The 15,398-nt window shown below is 31.7% G+C and overlaps 1 protein-coding gene across 1 annotated transcript in view; it reads left to right on the top strand.

Moving 5' to 3' along the window:
* Positions 1-14,827, top strand: part of LOC109340430 (cinnamoyl-CoA reductase 2-like) — a 41,098-nt gene extending 26,271 nt beyond the window's left edge. The window contains exon 4 of the mRNA XM_019578126.1: positions 14,456-14,827. Coding sequence (XP_019433671.1) covers positions 14,456-14,812 — 357 coding nt within the window. The 3' untranslated portion in view covers positions 14,813-14,827. The remainder of the gene's footprint in view (positions 1-14,455) is intronic.
* The last annotated feature ends 571 nt before the right edge of the window (positions 14,828-15,398 follow it).

The following is a 15,398-nucleotide window of genomic DNA, read 5'->3' as shown; positions in this document are numbered from 1 at the left end:
GTTTCACATGTATTAATGTTTAAGCTTAAGTGGAGGGATACGCATATATTTGTCTACCACATAAGGGTGAGACCATATGATGTAATGCAACAACCACTTAATTAAAACAAATTTAAGAACAACAACCAATATTCATTTTCAAAAATATATTTTGAGAAATCAATGTCCGAATTTATAACTTTTTCAAAATATTGTATATTTTAAAATTGAATTGTTGGAATTTATAATTGTGTTCTAACAACCTGATATTTTATCAAAATTTTCACTTCTAACTAATTAGTGTTGGAAGTTATTTTTTCACTTCATGTACTAATTAGTCGAAGGTAAAACGTAACCGTTGAAAATATAACTCTAATAACAAGAATGAAAAAGATTGGAGTTATGAAAACTGTTACCAAAATATAATTTGGAGTTAACATTTATGGTTTAATAAAAAAGATGAGTGAGAATAAGGTATGAAGTTGATAAAGCATGAACTTATGAAATTTGGAAGAATAGGAAAGGGAGGTGAAATAGTGAAGGGTCTTTTTCAAACTTGTTTTTTAATATTTTGGGTCCAAAGTGAAAAGTATGTGGGTCAAAAGCACCTCATTTGAAATAATTTATTTTGGGTAAATGAATATCCCTCCCAACAACAGTTACTCCAAAGAAACTTTAAATAATATCAATCATATAAGCATTTATTATTGTTTAATTATTTTTCTGTCACCATTGCCTTTCATTTCAATACGCAATATAATAATAGCAAAATCATAGTGTCTTCATTTGAACACATAATAATATTATTTGACATAATCATATTGCTTCAATAATTTGAATTTTATTTTCCCACACTCCAGTCCTGTTTTTTATAGGTGTGTGTTATGTATGTTCACAATGTATTAGTGTGTAAGCTCAAATTGAGGGGAACATATATATTTGTCTATAACATTGAGGTGAAACCATATGATGCAATGCAACAACCAATTAATTAATTTTTTTAAGAACAACATCTCACATTACATTTTCGAAAATATATTTCGAGAAATCAATGTTTGCATGTATAATTTTTCAAAATATTGTATATTTTGAAATTGGTTTGACGAAATTTATAATTTTGTTCTAAAAACATGATTTTTTTTATCAAAATTTTCAATTCTGGCTAATTAGTGTTGGAAGTTTATTTCAGTTATCGTACAAGTTAGTCGGAAGTAAAACATAACTGTTGAAAAATAATACTAATAACGAAAATGAAAAAGTTTGGAGTTATGGAGACTGCTATATGGGCCAAAAGAAATGATAATTTGGTAAAAAACTAATACATACATGATTTCATATCTAAACAATTGTAGCTCAAAGGAAACTTTAAAATTAAATCAATAATATAAACATTTATTATTGTTTAATTATTTACCCATCACCACTCTCTTAATTTCAACACGTAATAATAATTATTTACCCATCACAATGTCTTCATTTGAACACGCATATTTGTCTACCGTTGGACCATATGATGCAATGCAACAACCATTTAATTAAAACAAATTTAAGAACAACATCTCATATTTCATTTTTGTAAATATATCCACAAATTTAAGGTGGAACTAATCCCTTAGTTCCTTACGTGTTTACATTTTCCAATAAGTGTTGCTTAAAGGAATCGAAAGTTTTATCTTTTGACTTATCTGGAATCTAACGGGACCTTACACTATTAGATCAACGTATAGTTGGTAGAAAATATTTTGTGACTAAGTCTACATAAGTTCTTCGGACAACTTTATAATAGCATTTGTCATTTTGTAATGTAAAATGTATGGCAAGTTGTTTGCAACCGATGTCCATTTTTTCTGGTTCAGTCCCTAATCTCTTGCCAAAATTAGGTCAATTTTTTTTACATGTTTATTCTAATAGTAAGTTTTTTTAAAAAGGTATCTTTCTTTTTTGAAAAAAGGAAAACTAAATGATAATATGGTAGGAAAAACCAAAACTCTCAAACCGCATAAAAGCTCGTTAATGCTAGGACATCCTAAGTAGGAAATTAGTATAAATTTTACTTTTAAAATGATAGTATGAAAGTTTTTTAAATAATAACAATAGTAGTAGTAGGGTGTAACCATTGCCTTTAAGTTATTAACTATTTGTCTTTGTTGCAATGTTGACATGGTTTTATAACATTGGTGTCGAAAGGCTGAGAGATTTTATTATCTAATCCTTGTAAGAATGAGACACACTTTTTGTTTCCTATTATTTACATTTTAGACTCAATTTTTTTCTAGCAATTTCAAAATACCCTTCACTCTTTTCCCTCTTAACCCCAAATCCCATAACTCATACTTGCTCGACCTCATATCTTTACACTCACTCATCTTATTCTTCTTCATCAAGCCATAAATTTCACAACCTTAAACCCACCACAATTTCCCACCGAAATTTTCATTTCAAATAACCCAAATCTTTTCACATTCATTATTACAGTTAGATTTCATAAGTTATGTTTCACTTACCACCACTATACGGAAGTGAAAAAATAGTCATGAAATAGGTGAGTTGAAAGTGAAATTTTTGAATTTTTTTACTTCGAACAAAAGATTGGTGGATTGAATTTATACATTAGAACGAAATGAGATCAGAATATATAATTTTTTTTAAAACAATAGACACTATATGTTGGAATGCATATTAATAAACAACATAAACATTATAACAATGAAATGTTAGAACGAGTTGCAAAAATCATTCTTGGCATCGTTAATGTTGTGGAAATATCTACTTTCTTTTTAGAACTCTTTGCACTCCCCTTTTTTTTTGTGCCCACCATTTTTTGGTACTACTAAGCATACGAGTACTACTCCTCTATAATATTAGAATATGAGAAAATGATGTATACACTGACAGTGTAAGAGTTTTTTACACTGTCACTATATTATCTGCTATTCATTTTCAATTATGTTTGACTTTTAAAAAAAGTAATCCAAATGAAGGATGAATGATGCACTGATGGTATATAATTCTTTACACTGTCAGTGCATCAATATTATACTCTTAGAATATGAGGAGAAATATAATATATTTAAAAAAAAAGACTTTAAATCATACCCATCAAAACTTTTTTTGGCCATGTGTCACAATCTCCATCCAGTACTAGACTTTCAAGTAATTGAGAGGATCCTCATCTCAAGTGTATCCGCTCGTTCTATCGGTAAGGAACTTATCAATTTTAGGTTGTATAGTTATCCCTTCCAATATTAGTCATTTCAAGAGAACTTTTAAATAATATCAATCACTTATTATTGTTTAATTATTTACCCATCACTGCTATCTTCATTTCAACAAGTAATAATTGAAAGAAATTTATTGTGTTCTTAACATATACAACGGAATAATCATGAATTTATTTGTGTCTAAAATTATATATAATTACAAACTGCATACAAAATGTGTAACCAGTTGTAGTTCTTGAATCTTTAAAGTTGTTCTTCAAAATTATAAAGACTCTACACGTATATCCACACTAAAATCAACCTTTGCTATCAACTCTTTAAACCAATGGAGCAGAAAACATAACATTCTACATTAATAATATATTACTCACAAAACTTTTTTATATGTGTAGCAAATAAATAAGAGAAAAAGATTGCCCAAAAGATAACACAATTGTTTCTTTTGTTAATGTGCAGTACACTCAAGGAAAACCATTTTTCCTTTCTTTCTTATGTTGCTTGTTTTTCACACAGGCAAGTAACATAAGTTTTTCCACATAGCCACTGTGAATTAGAAACAGACATACACTTACAGTAAAAACCATTTTTTTTTACTTCCTTAGCCATATGTATATATGTGACTAATTTGATCATTGACGCCACCCTTTCACGCCAAACACAAGGACAATTCATTTGTGTATATTCTTTTCTTTTTTCAAGTGGTATCTATTGGTTGAAATATTGCAAACCAATTACCACATATCATTTCATAATATAACATAATCACCCTTCTTTTATTTTCCCAGGTACAAATTAATAATTTTAGAATTATTTTCTTTATTATTTAAATTCTTGATGCTAGCAAAGAATTAAAATAATATTTCATAAATTATTTATTTGATCAAATTAAAGTCTTCAATCTAATTATCAAATAACATAATTATTTTGCAAAGATTAGAACACTCGTTAGTGTGTTACCCTGTAGATTCAATACTAAGTTGGTAGTAACTAAATTAATTGACCAACCAAGGTTGGCGTCTAACGACACTCCTTAATGACCAGATAGCATTAAGTAACATATATTTTACTTTCAAGAACTACTAGAAGATTAATTAAAATATTTCATTCTATCTTTACAGCTCTTGACTAACTTTAAAGTATGATACAATTGTCAATCTTTAGTAAGTTGTCATTATGACTCAAAGAAACTCATTTCTTTATTCATTGTAATACATTGGTCAATGTCTTATTTTATTATAGAACTCAAACTCATTACCAAGAGTTGATGGATTCCTTCTTGATTAGTCATTAATTCTACAAGCATTTAATCATACCTAATACTCATTCAAATAACGTTCTGAGATATTATGTGTCCGAAATCAAAGTATGATAAATAACATGTTAATTACTATGTTAATCTCAGGTCAAAGGAAACTATTTCATTTCTTCTTGAGAATTTCCTATTGACAATTTAAGGTAATCTTAACCATTAAAAATTCTCAGTTGAGTCAGTTTAATGATCATATCCACATATGCATCATCTATATGTGCAATTTAATAAATGAGATCTATTAATATTTATCCAATAAATTCTATCACATACATTGATCTACCTGAATCATTGATGTTCTACTCTCAATGATTCTATGATCAAGAACAATTTAGACTAAAAATTATAAAAGAAATGTTTCTCATTATTATAATCTCTATTATAATAACAAGTCTCTAATTTTTAATCAACGACCTTATCATATAATCTATTTAATTAAATAGAGAATATGATAAAATAAATAATGCAATTACTTTAATTGTATGTAATGACAGATTGAATCTTGGGCATAAATATAGAAATATACGAATATATTTTCAAAATCTCTCACTTGCACTAGAGTCAATCAGTCATGTGTCTCATTCTCAAACTACTTTAACCCAAGTGCCTTCGTGAATGGATTCACAATATTAGGTTGTGTATAAGACATAATGACTCCCACTGCACTAACATATGGTATTTTATTCACGTGTTCTCTCTTCAAATCAGTATACACGGATTGAGAGAATCCAAACAACCTTTTAGATCTATCTCTATAAATCTTAATTCCGAGAATATAAGGTGATTCTCCAAAATCTTTCGTGGAGAATTATTTATATAACCAAATCTTTGTACCTTGTAATACTGGTACATCGTTTCCAATATGTCATCTACATTTAATGTTATGCAAATAATTTTGCTCCCACTAACCTTTTTATAAACACAAGGTTCATCTTCAAATCTAACAAAATTGAACTTTTCAATTGTTTGATTAAAGCGAATGTTCCAACTTCTATGAGCTTGTTTTAATCTATAAATTGATCTTTGCAGCTTGCAAACTTTATTAGGATCAAACAAGGATGTGAATTCTTAAGGTTGTGTCATGTACACATCCTCTTAGCTCTCAAGTAAGAAAAATGTCTTCACATTCATTTGCCATATTCCATAATCATAGTAAGTTTCTTTTGTACCTCAACACGAAATCTTTTGAACATTTCAAAAGATTCAGATTTATGTCCCACGAAATATAAGAAACCATATCTAGACATATCATCACTAAAAGTAATAAAATAAAATTACCCTATCTTGGTTTGAATTTTCGTAGGCACACATACTTATGTATGCATTATCCTAGTAATTCAGAAGCCCTCTCCACTTTCCGAAAATGGAGATTTGATCATTTTTCCTTTAAGACAAGATTCATAAGTTATATATTTGATTCATAATCATATGGAGTCAAAGTAACATTCCTTGTGTAATTTGTTAATTATTTTCTCTCCAATATGACCAAGCCTATAATATCAAAAATATGTTTTATTCAATAAACTATCTCTTTTGCTCTTAGAAACATGCATAACCAGAATGAAGCTCACATTTGATAAAACATAAATGTCATGTTGGAGATACACATTTGTATATAAATCATCATTATGATAAATAGAGCATATGTTATTATTTAAAATGATATGAAATCTTCGTTTGTCGAACATTAATTGAAATTATATTTGAAACAAATATCAGATTATAATAACAATAATCCAATACTAGAACTTTTCTAGTTGACATTTTTTTTTATAGAGAACCTAATCTTACAGTTAAGGTAACAACAATTTCTCCATTCCCAATTTGGAGACTCCTTCTCATTTCTTCAATCATCTAATGATTTATAATATCTTGTTTCTCATGTTTCAGAGAATGAAGATACTTCTTGCAGTTTCTTCTTTAGTGACATTTTTCTCCTTGTAGATGAAATACTCAATATTGTTTTGGTCAGTTCGACCTCTTTTTGTAAGGTTTGGTCAAACCATCCCTAGGAGCAAACCTTTTCTTTGGTTAGAAATTTTTCTTGCCTCTCCATTTAGATGAGTTTCCGACCACCATGATAGTTCCAGTAATCAATCAACAAATTGAGCATCTCATGCAAATCACAATTCGTTTTTTCATATTGAAATTAACAATAAATTGTGAAAATGTTTCAAGAAGTGATTGAAGAATCAAATCTTGAGAAAATTCTTTCCCAAGTTTGCACTCTAACTTCTCAAGTTGCTCAATGAGATCAATCATTTTCAACACATGAGGTCTAACATGACTCTTTGCAGGCATTGATGACCTAAACAACCTTTTGGATAACTAGTATCTCATACTCTTGCTTTGACAACCGTACATCTTCTTAAGATATTGAATGATAGCAGTTGGATCCATATCCTGGTGTTGCCTCTGAAGTTCAGAACTCATGGATGCCAAGATAATGCATTTAACATTCAAATAATATTCCTTATATTTCTCATACACTTTGATTGCTTCAGCATTATACGAGCATGCTGGAGCAGCCATAGCGGGTTCATCAATGGTGTTAAAGAGTTTTTCATGCACGACAACTATTCTGAGGTTACAGTATCAATCATCATAATTGGCTCCAACCATATTGGAGGTTTCAAGAATGGAGCATAATGATATAGAAGGCATTTTGGAAATCTAAAGTCAATAAATACATTTATAATAAATGTGAGAGACAAATTATAATAATCAAAGAAATCACTATTTCTTCTAATTGAAATAAATTCGTTTAAAAGTATGAATGAGCCCCTTGATTGTAAAGTCGTTTCTCATGCATACTTTAAAGTATTCAAATGTATCAAATACAATTTTATTAAAGAAATCTATACCAAATAGTCCCTTGTTTGTCAGGTCGTTCCTATTAGTATATGCACTTTAAAAATATAATTTTACAAGTCCCTAGTATTCAGGTCGCTCATTGTAATTAAATTCTAAATAAACATCATATGTTTCAATTAATTTAATTTATAAACATCACATGTTTCAATTAATTTAATTTATGAACATCACATGTTTGAATTAATTTAATTTACAAATATCACATGTTTCAACTAATTTAATTTACAAGTCACCTGGTATTCAGATTGTTGTTTGTTATTAAATTCTAAACAACATCATATGTGTCAATTATTTTAAAATATCACATGTGTCAACTAATTTATTCACAAGTCACCTGGTATTCAGGTCATTCCTTGATATTAAATTTTAAACAACATCATATGTGTCAATTATTTTATAATATCACATGTGTTAACTAATTTAATCACAAGTCACCTGGTATTCAGGTCATTCCTTATTATTAAATTCTAAACAACATCATGTGTCAATTATTTTAAAATATCACATGTGTCAACTAATTTAATCACAAGTCATCTGATATTCAGGTCATTACTTGTTATTAAATTCTAAACATATATGACATGTGTCAATTAATTAATATATTATACATGTCAATTAATTTAATACATCATATATATCAATTAATTTATTTTATAAGTCCCCTAAAATTCAAGTCACACCTTATTATCAAATTCTAAGTCAACATCACATGTCACTCTTTAACACATCATAACATGCTAATATTAGATAGCATGTGCACAAGAAAATGAAATTTTAATACCTTTGAAAAAAGTCCAAAGGTAATGTTAATAATGATTGGAGCCTATAGGACTGATCCCGGTTCAAGTAAGGTGGTACGGTGGTACCAACCATTGTCTCCTTAGAACTCAAGAACAAAAATAATAATTTAAAAGTAATAACGCCTTGCAGAGACACGGTACTTCCTCCATTCACTTTATAATATATATTTATCATATATATACTTAGTTTAAAGCAGAAACACTGCAATCCCATTTTTTTAGTAAATAACACATTATTTACTATATTGTTGAAAATTTCTTAATTCTATTCTGCAACATATATATAATATTTGAAGATATATAATCACAATATTGCATTTAACCAAATCAACCAGAAGTAATCATACAAAGTAAAAAGCTAATAAATGCCTTTTGTTACTAGCGTACAAAACATACTTTGAAAAATGAGAGTGCTGTGAATTTGTAAATGACAAAGAGGAGATGCACTCTCTCTCCATCTTATATATTAAATAATTATATCCAAATAGACACTTTATTCATGTCAAATTCATCAATATGGTGCACTTTGACCGAAAAATTACAGTTTTAGTGCACCTTTTAAAAAAATTACAAAACTAATGTAATTTTTCAAAAATCGACAATGGAATTGCCAATTTCTGTAGTTTTTTCTCTCACTCCCCCAAAATCGACACCAAGGAAAGTTTTATTAAAATGTATTCTTTTTTTTTACATTCTTCCCCTAAATTGTCTACTTTCATTTCTCAATCAATAAATATTAATACAAATTAATATGTATTTTACCACCCCAATGTATCATGCCCGATTACATTCTACTAGAACTAAATCATCAGTGGGAGGTTATTAAAAAAACTCCTAATGGAATTAGCTATTTGATAGACTCTAAGATGTATATTAAAGAATATAATTAACACATCAGGTCATCTTTTAGGTGGTTAGATGATTAAGATGGAGGTTTAAGAAATGAAAGGAAGGAGATTATGGGTTCGAGTTTTATCATAGAGTTCGAATCTCACCTACAACAAATAATGACATACTAACATTTTTTTATAAGCAAAACGATTCAATAAAATGGCACAAGGGGTGCCAACCTAAATACAAGGAACAACTCAATCAATAGCGTCTACCACTAATAAGATGAGTGATACAAGATCTAGGATCCATACACCAATGAGAAAACTAATAAGTCCTAAATTGACTATTAGAACAAAACCAAGTCCAAGATCACATAACCAAATCCATGACATAGACATAACTAAACCCCTTATCAGAAAAAATGATATCATTTCTAATAAGCCAAATCGACCAAAGAACCGCAAACCATAGCATCCTCCAATACTTTTCCCTTTAGGAATTTTATAAAAAGAATCATGCATCACCAAAAGATCAGAAATAGAGTTAGGTAGAAGAATAGGAACCTGTAGCCAAGAGTAGAAGCCTTGCCACACTACATGGGCAAAAGAACAATCTAAGAGCAAATGATCAACTTACTCAACACATTCCCTACAAAAAACGCAATTCAAATCAAGTCCACTCCCAATGTATCTTCTCTACAACTCTTCCTTAGAAGTTATTCTCCCCCTCAGCGCTTTCCATATACAAAACAACAAACCTTCAATGGAGCACTGTTGATCCAACACCAATTGAGAAGAATTGCACTGTCCACAATACCCGAATCCAATTATACCAAGTATGATGATTTAACCGTGTAAACCCGTGAAAGATCTAAATCTCATCTCCACTTGTCTGAGATACCTCTTCTACAAGCATGTCTATAGAGCACCTCCTTTAGTTGGTCCATTGATTCTTCCTCCCATCATAACAACTGTCTCCTCTAGATGACTTGCCACTGCTACCTATCGTTACTCCAATCTCCATAATCTGCCACTACTGCTTCTCTATTCTTTGCCACTACCGCTTCTCTATTCCCTGCTAACAAAAATAATATCGAAAACAAATCCTTCAAACACTAATTTACAAGCCAAATATCATACAAAAATTGAGTCGAAGAACCATCACCAATCTCCCTCCACATATTAGAATCCAACCAACCAAGTTGGTCTCCACTCGTTCCACCTATTCTACACATATTCCTCCACCACCTCGAGATCGACACTAAACTCAAATAAACAGTTTCTGGACCATATTTTGATTCAATCACTTGCACACCCAAGGCACGTCTGGTTCTGCCAACCTTCTCCACTTCCATTTCCCCAACAAAGCATCATTAAACTTCACTAAATCCTTGACACCCAACCCACCAAATTTATTTGGCTTACACACCTCTAACCATTTCACCCAAGTGATTCCTCTATTCCATGTTTTACTACCCCATAAGAGGATCCTTTGAAGAGAAGTAAGTTTCTGAATTATCTTCTGAGGAGCCTTATAGAGAAAAAATACGTAAATAGGCAAGTTTGATAGAACATAATTCAAAAGAATGACCCTACCACTAAAATAGATATGCTTACGCTTCCACGACGCAAGTCTCTTAGCCACCGACTCAATCACCGGTTTCCAAGTATTAATTCTCCTTGGATTAGCTCCAACCGGAATTCCCAAATAGAGAAAAAGAATAGTTCCAATCTTACATGACAGAAAAGAGGTTGCCATTGACACAATCATTCGCGACCCAAAAACCCATTAGATAACTCTTGTGAGCATTTATATTCATTCCCGACATTAACTCGAAGCACATGATAATAGTTTTCACCCCTCACAAATTAGACATGGTGGGTTTGAAAACCATTATTGTATCATCCGCAAATTACAAATTCGTCACTTTTATACCCCTATGACCCAATTTGAACCCCTCTAGAATGCCACCCCTTTTCGCCATGCGAACTAGCCCTACAAACCCTTCAACCACCATAAAAAATAAGAATGGAGCCATTAGATCACCCTGCTGGATATCCTTTGAAGCTAAGAACTGAGTCGAAGGTGTACTTTTTACTAGTACTGACATAGAAGTATACTCTAAGCACATATGAATCCACTTTCTTCATTTGACTAAGAAGCCAAATATGCACATCATATAATCAAGGAACTCCCAATTTACCGAATCATAAGCCTTTTCCAAATCCACTTTGAATAATGCACAACCTTCTAAATCCTTCTTCTCATAGTGAATGACCTCGTTTATAATCATAGGAGCATCTAAAATATTCCTTCCTTTTATGAAATCCGATTGAGATAAAGAAATCAGAGCAGCCATCAGACCTCTTAGCCTCCCTGCCAAAGTTTTAGCCAATATCTTGTACAATGAACTCGCCAAATAAATAGGTCTGAAATCTTCAATCTTCGTCGGATTTTTAATTTTCAGAATTAGAGAAATTGAAGAAGAGTTCAACCTTTTTGGAAGTTTACAATTCACCTGAAACTCCCGCATAAAAAGAACAATTTCCATCTTGGTTAGGTCCCAGAACTCCTGAAAAAATCTGAAGTTAAAACCATATGGCTTTGGTCTCTTGTCACTTGCACAACTCCATACCGCCTCTTTATTTCATCTTTTGAGAAAACCGCATCAAGGGAACTAACCTGAGCATCGGTGAGACCATCGAACTCCACACCATCAATGATGGGTAACCCCCAACCATTATTGGTGAAGACCTTCTGAAAATGGTTACACACTACCACTACAAGTTCCTTTTCATCTTCAAACCACTCACCATTACACCAAGATCCAAAAATGTGATTTCTCCTCCTTCTGTTATTCATACACGCATGGAAGAAAGAAGTGTTGGCATCTCCATCCTTAAGCCATCTAGCTCTAGATTTCTGAACCATTAAACTATCTTCCTTTTAGCATTCAACAACCACTCAACCAAATAGTTATTTTTCTAGATTAACTGATCATTTGATAACAAGGAAAACTCCCTAAGAATGTCATGTGTTTGAATTTTCTTAGCTAAATCTCCTAGCTTAGTAACCAAGCAACTAAACACACCCCTATTCCAATCCTTGATTTTCACTTTGAGAATTTTTCAACTTCTCTTTCACAATGTAGGTCGACCACCCAGACACATCTGCCTCTTGCCAGTTTTAGTCACCAACTCCTTGAATCCCGAAGGGGAAATCAACAATTATTCAACCTAAAGGAAGTAGGACCACGATTATAAGGAGTAAGTTTTAAAATAATCGGACAATGATCATAACAATCCCTCTCAATAGCCCTTTGATTTGATTCTGGCCAACAAACCAACCACTTCTCCGAGAGTAAAAAATGATCAAGTCTACTCATAACTCCCTCTCCCCTTCCTGATTGATACCAAGTGAAGCTATAGCCAATGAAGGGAAGGTCCACTAGCTCCATTTCACCAATCCACTCATTAAACAACTACATTTCCCTTCTAGAATACAAATCTGAGCCACCTCTTCTTTCAGATTCAACTCTAATAACATTAAAATCCCCCACAAAGCACCATAACCCATTCCCTATAATCCTTTTAAGATTGAGTAATTCAACCCATAATAATTTCTTCAATTCCAATAAACATGAAGAATAAATATTTACCAGACAACAATTTCTCTGACCTTTGAGCACAACTCCTTGGACTGCCAAGAACCCATCTCCTCGGAACGTATTGAGCTTGGTAAATTTCGTAGAATCCCAAATGCTTAAAATACCTCCCGATCTTCCAACTGATGGATTAAAATCCCAAGAACAATCATGACTACCCCACAAATGAAAACAAATGTTATCATCACAATTCTCCAGCTTTGTTTCTTGAATACACAAAAAATTCACCTCAAAGTTTCTAATAACCTTATTAATACTCCTTCTCTTGATACGACTCCCTAACCCCCTTATATTCATAGAGGCACATATCATTGGAGACCTTCCGCTACCCTATTCTCAATTTTTATGAACTCCATTCTATCCCTTTTCCATTTCATTTAGCCTTGAAATCATTTCTGCTTCATCACCCTTGTGAGTTACTCCAATCTTCTTTCCTAACTCCCATACCTTTTCCACAATCGACAATCCCTCTATGAGATGCAACCGGTTAGCACTTCTCACATGTGAATCAGTAATCGAGTTGATAATTGATGAATCCAACACCTGCCTCACCTCCTTAGGTCCGTGCTTTTCTGTAATATACATCACTTCTAAGGAAGAAGTATCAACCACATTTTTACCTTTGCCTTTTTGTTTCTTCTTTCGCCCCACCTTCTGCACTAACGGTTAGGTCGAGCAATTGGGTGAAAAAACCTCTAATGTTCTTTCAAGCCTCGCCTACTTTTTTGCCCCTATCCAACCTATCTAAAGGGTTCTAGACCCATGTTCTCCTCAATCTGTTACCAAAACCACCTTTCTATGATTCTTCTTTCTCTCTCTGCTCACTCTCGCTCATCTCTCAACATGGTTCTGATCGAGGAATGTGAGAATATATTTGACATACTAACATTTGATGATAAAAAATAATCAATTCATGTTTTAGGGTTATGGAATATATTCATTTGCAACTTACTATCCCAAACTCAATACATGATCCCAATGAATTAAATTGTGGATCGCATTATATGGCGCAATCACAATATTGTAGTTGCGGTGACCGCTGCAACCACATCTCACTGTATTTGCGGTCTGATTATATTAAAATGATGTGGCTACATCGGATCATAATGCAAATGCATCACACCATGTTTGGACTGCATTTGGGTCGCATCTACTACATCAAACTGTATCAAACTCAAAAATAATTTTTTAACTACAAAAATAATTTATATTGCAACCTTCATAGTTTGCATCACAACAACTACAATGAACACAATCACACTAACCATAATCATGACCACAACTACAATTTAAAATACTACATAATCCTAAAAAGCCTATAAACACTTTCTAGAACCTAATAATAGCTTTATTTACACAGGAAGAGATGTTAGTACCAGCGGTGAATGGAAGCAAGAATGTGATAATAGCAGCTGCAGAAGAAAAAGTGTGTCGCATGGTTTTTACTTCATCAATCGGTGCAGTATATATGGATCCCAACATGAATAGAGATTTGGTGCTTGATGAGTCATGCTAGAGTGACTTAGAATACTGCAAGAACACTAAGGTATTCATTTAATAATCAATTTCAATGTTTTAAATTCTACTATCTAATAATTATAATAATATTACAGTTTTAGAAGTCTTCACATCATAATAGAAATTGTGTCTATGTTAGTCATATTTCACTACAATTTTCCACATTTATAGTAAACATAGCATAACTATAACTGCGTTTTTTTGTATTTTAATTTACACGCACTTGCATGGAATATTAATGAAGATTAAATTGTAGAACTGGTATTGTTATGGGAAAGCTGTGGCTGAACAAACAACATGGGATGTAGCAAAAGAGAAAAGAGCGGACTTGGTTGTGGTAAACCCAGTTTTGGTTATTGGACCATTACTACAATCCACCATCAATGCTAGCATAAACCATATATTCAAGTATCTCACGGGCTCTGCCAAGACATATGTTAATGCTACTAATAGTTATGTGCATGTTAAGGATGTTGCATTAGCACACATTCTTGTTTATGAGACACCATCTTTTTCTGGAAGACACATATGTTCTGAAAGTTCTTCGCATTGTGGTGAGCTAGTTGAGATTTTGGTCAAGTTTTTTCCTCAATATCCAATTCCTACCAAATAAGTCTATGCTAATTTTCTCTATTATTGTTGTGATAAATGGATTTTTATTTCACAAAAAATGAATGTTGTTGCTTTTTTTTTTATGAGCCGTCTCTAAAATTAATAACATACGATATATTAGGACCATAACCGTAGCTTAAAACCTAAAAAAACAATAGACTATTGCTACAAAGATAACATTCACAACTTCATCTTTTACATTTTGGAATAGTTGAGTCTTGTGAATATAAGTTAGAAATAATATTATCACATGTAACTAGTGTTTAATATTGCACTACGCAAACACAATTACGATTCTAATATTTTAGTTTTAGGAGTCTCCACAATGATCACAATTTCCTGCAATTATAATAAACACAACATAATTATAATTTTAAACATCACATCTAATTATAACCTATGGTTGTTTTTAATAAAGGATAATGTAGTTTTGTTGATAAGCCAATGTTATTGAGGTAACATTTTCTTGCTCGAGACGTAGAACAAAAATGTATAAATATATAAAAGTAAATCTGAAAGTTTGTGGAAGACTAGATATGGATCATAAAATTGTGTGCATATGTAGTAGAAAGGTGGTAGAGTAGGTG

The sequence above is a fragment of the Lupinus angustifolius genome, unplaced genomic scaffold, assembly GCF_001865875.1.
Source record: "Lupinus angustifolius cultivar Tanjil unplaced genomic scaffold, LupAngTanjil_v1.0 Scaffold_170_31, whole genome shotgun sequence".
Taxonomy (NCBI): domain Eukaryota; kingdom Viridiplantae; phylum Streptophyta; class Magnoliopsida; order Fabales; family Fabaceae; genus Lupinus; species Lupinus angustifolius.
Note: the sequence above shows the minus strand (reverse complement) of the source record. Positions and strands in the feature narration are given on the sequence as shown.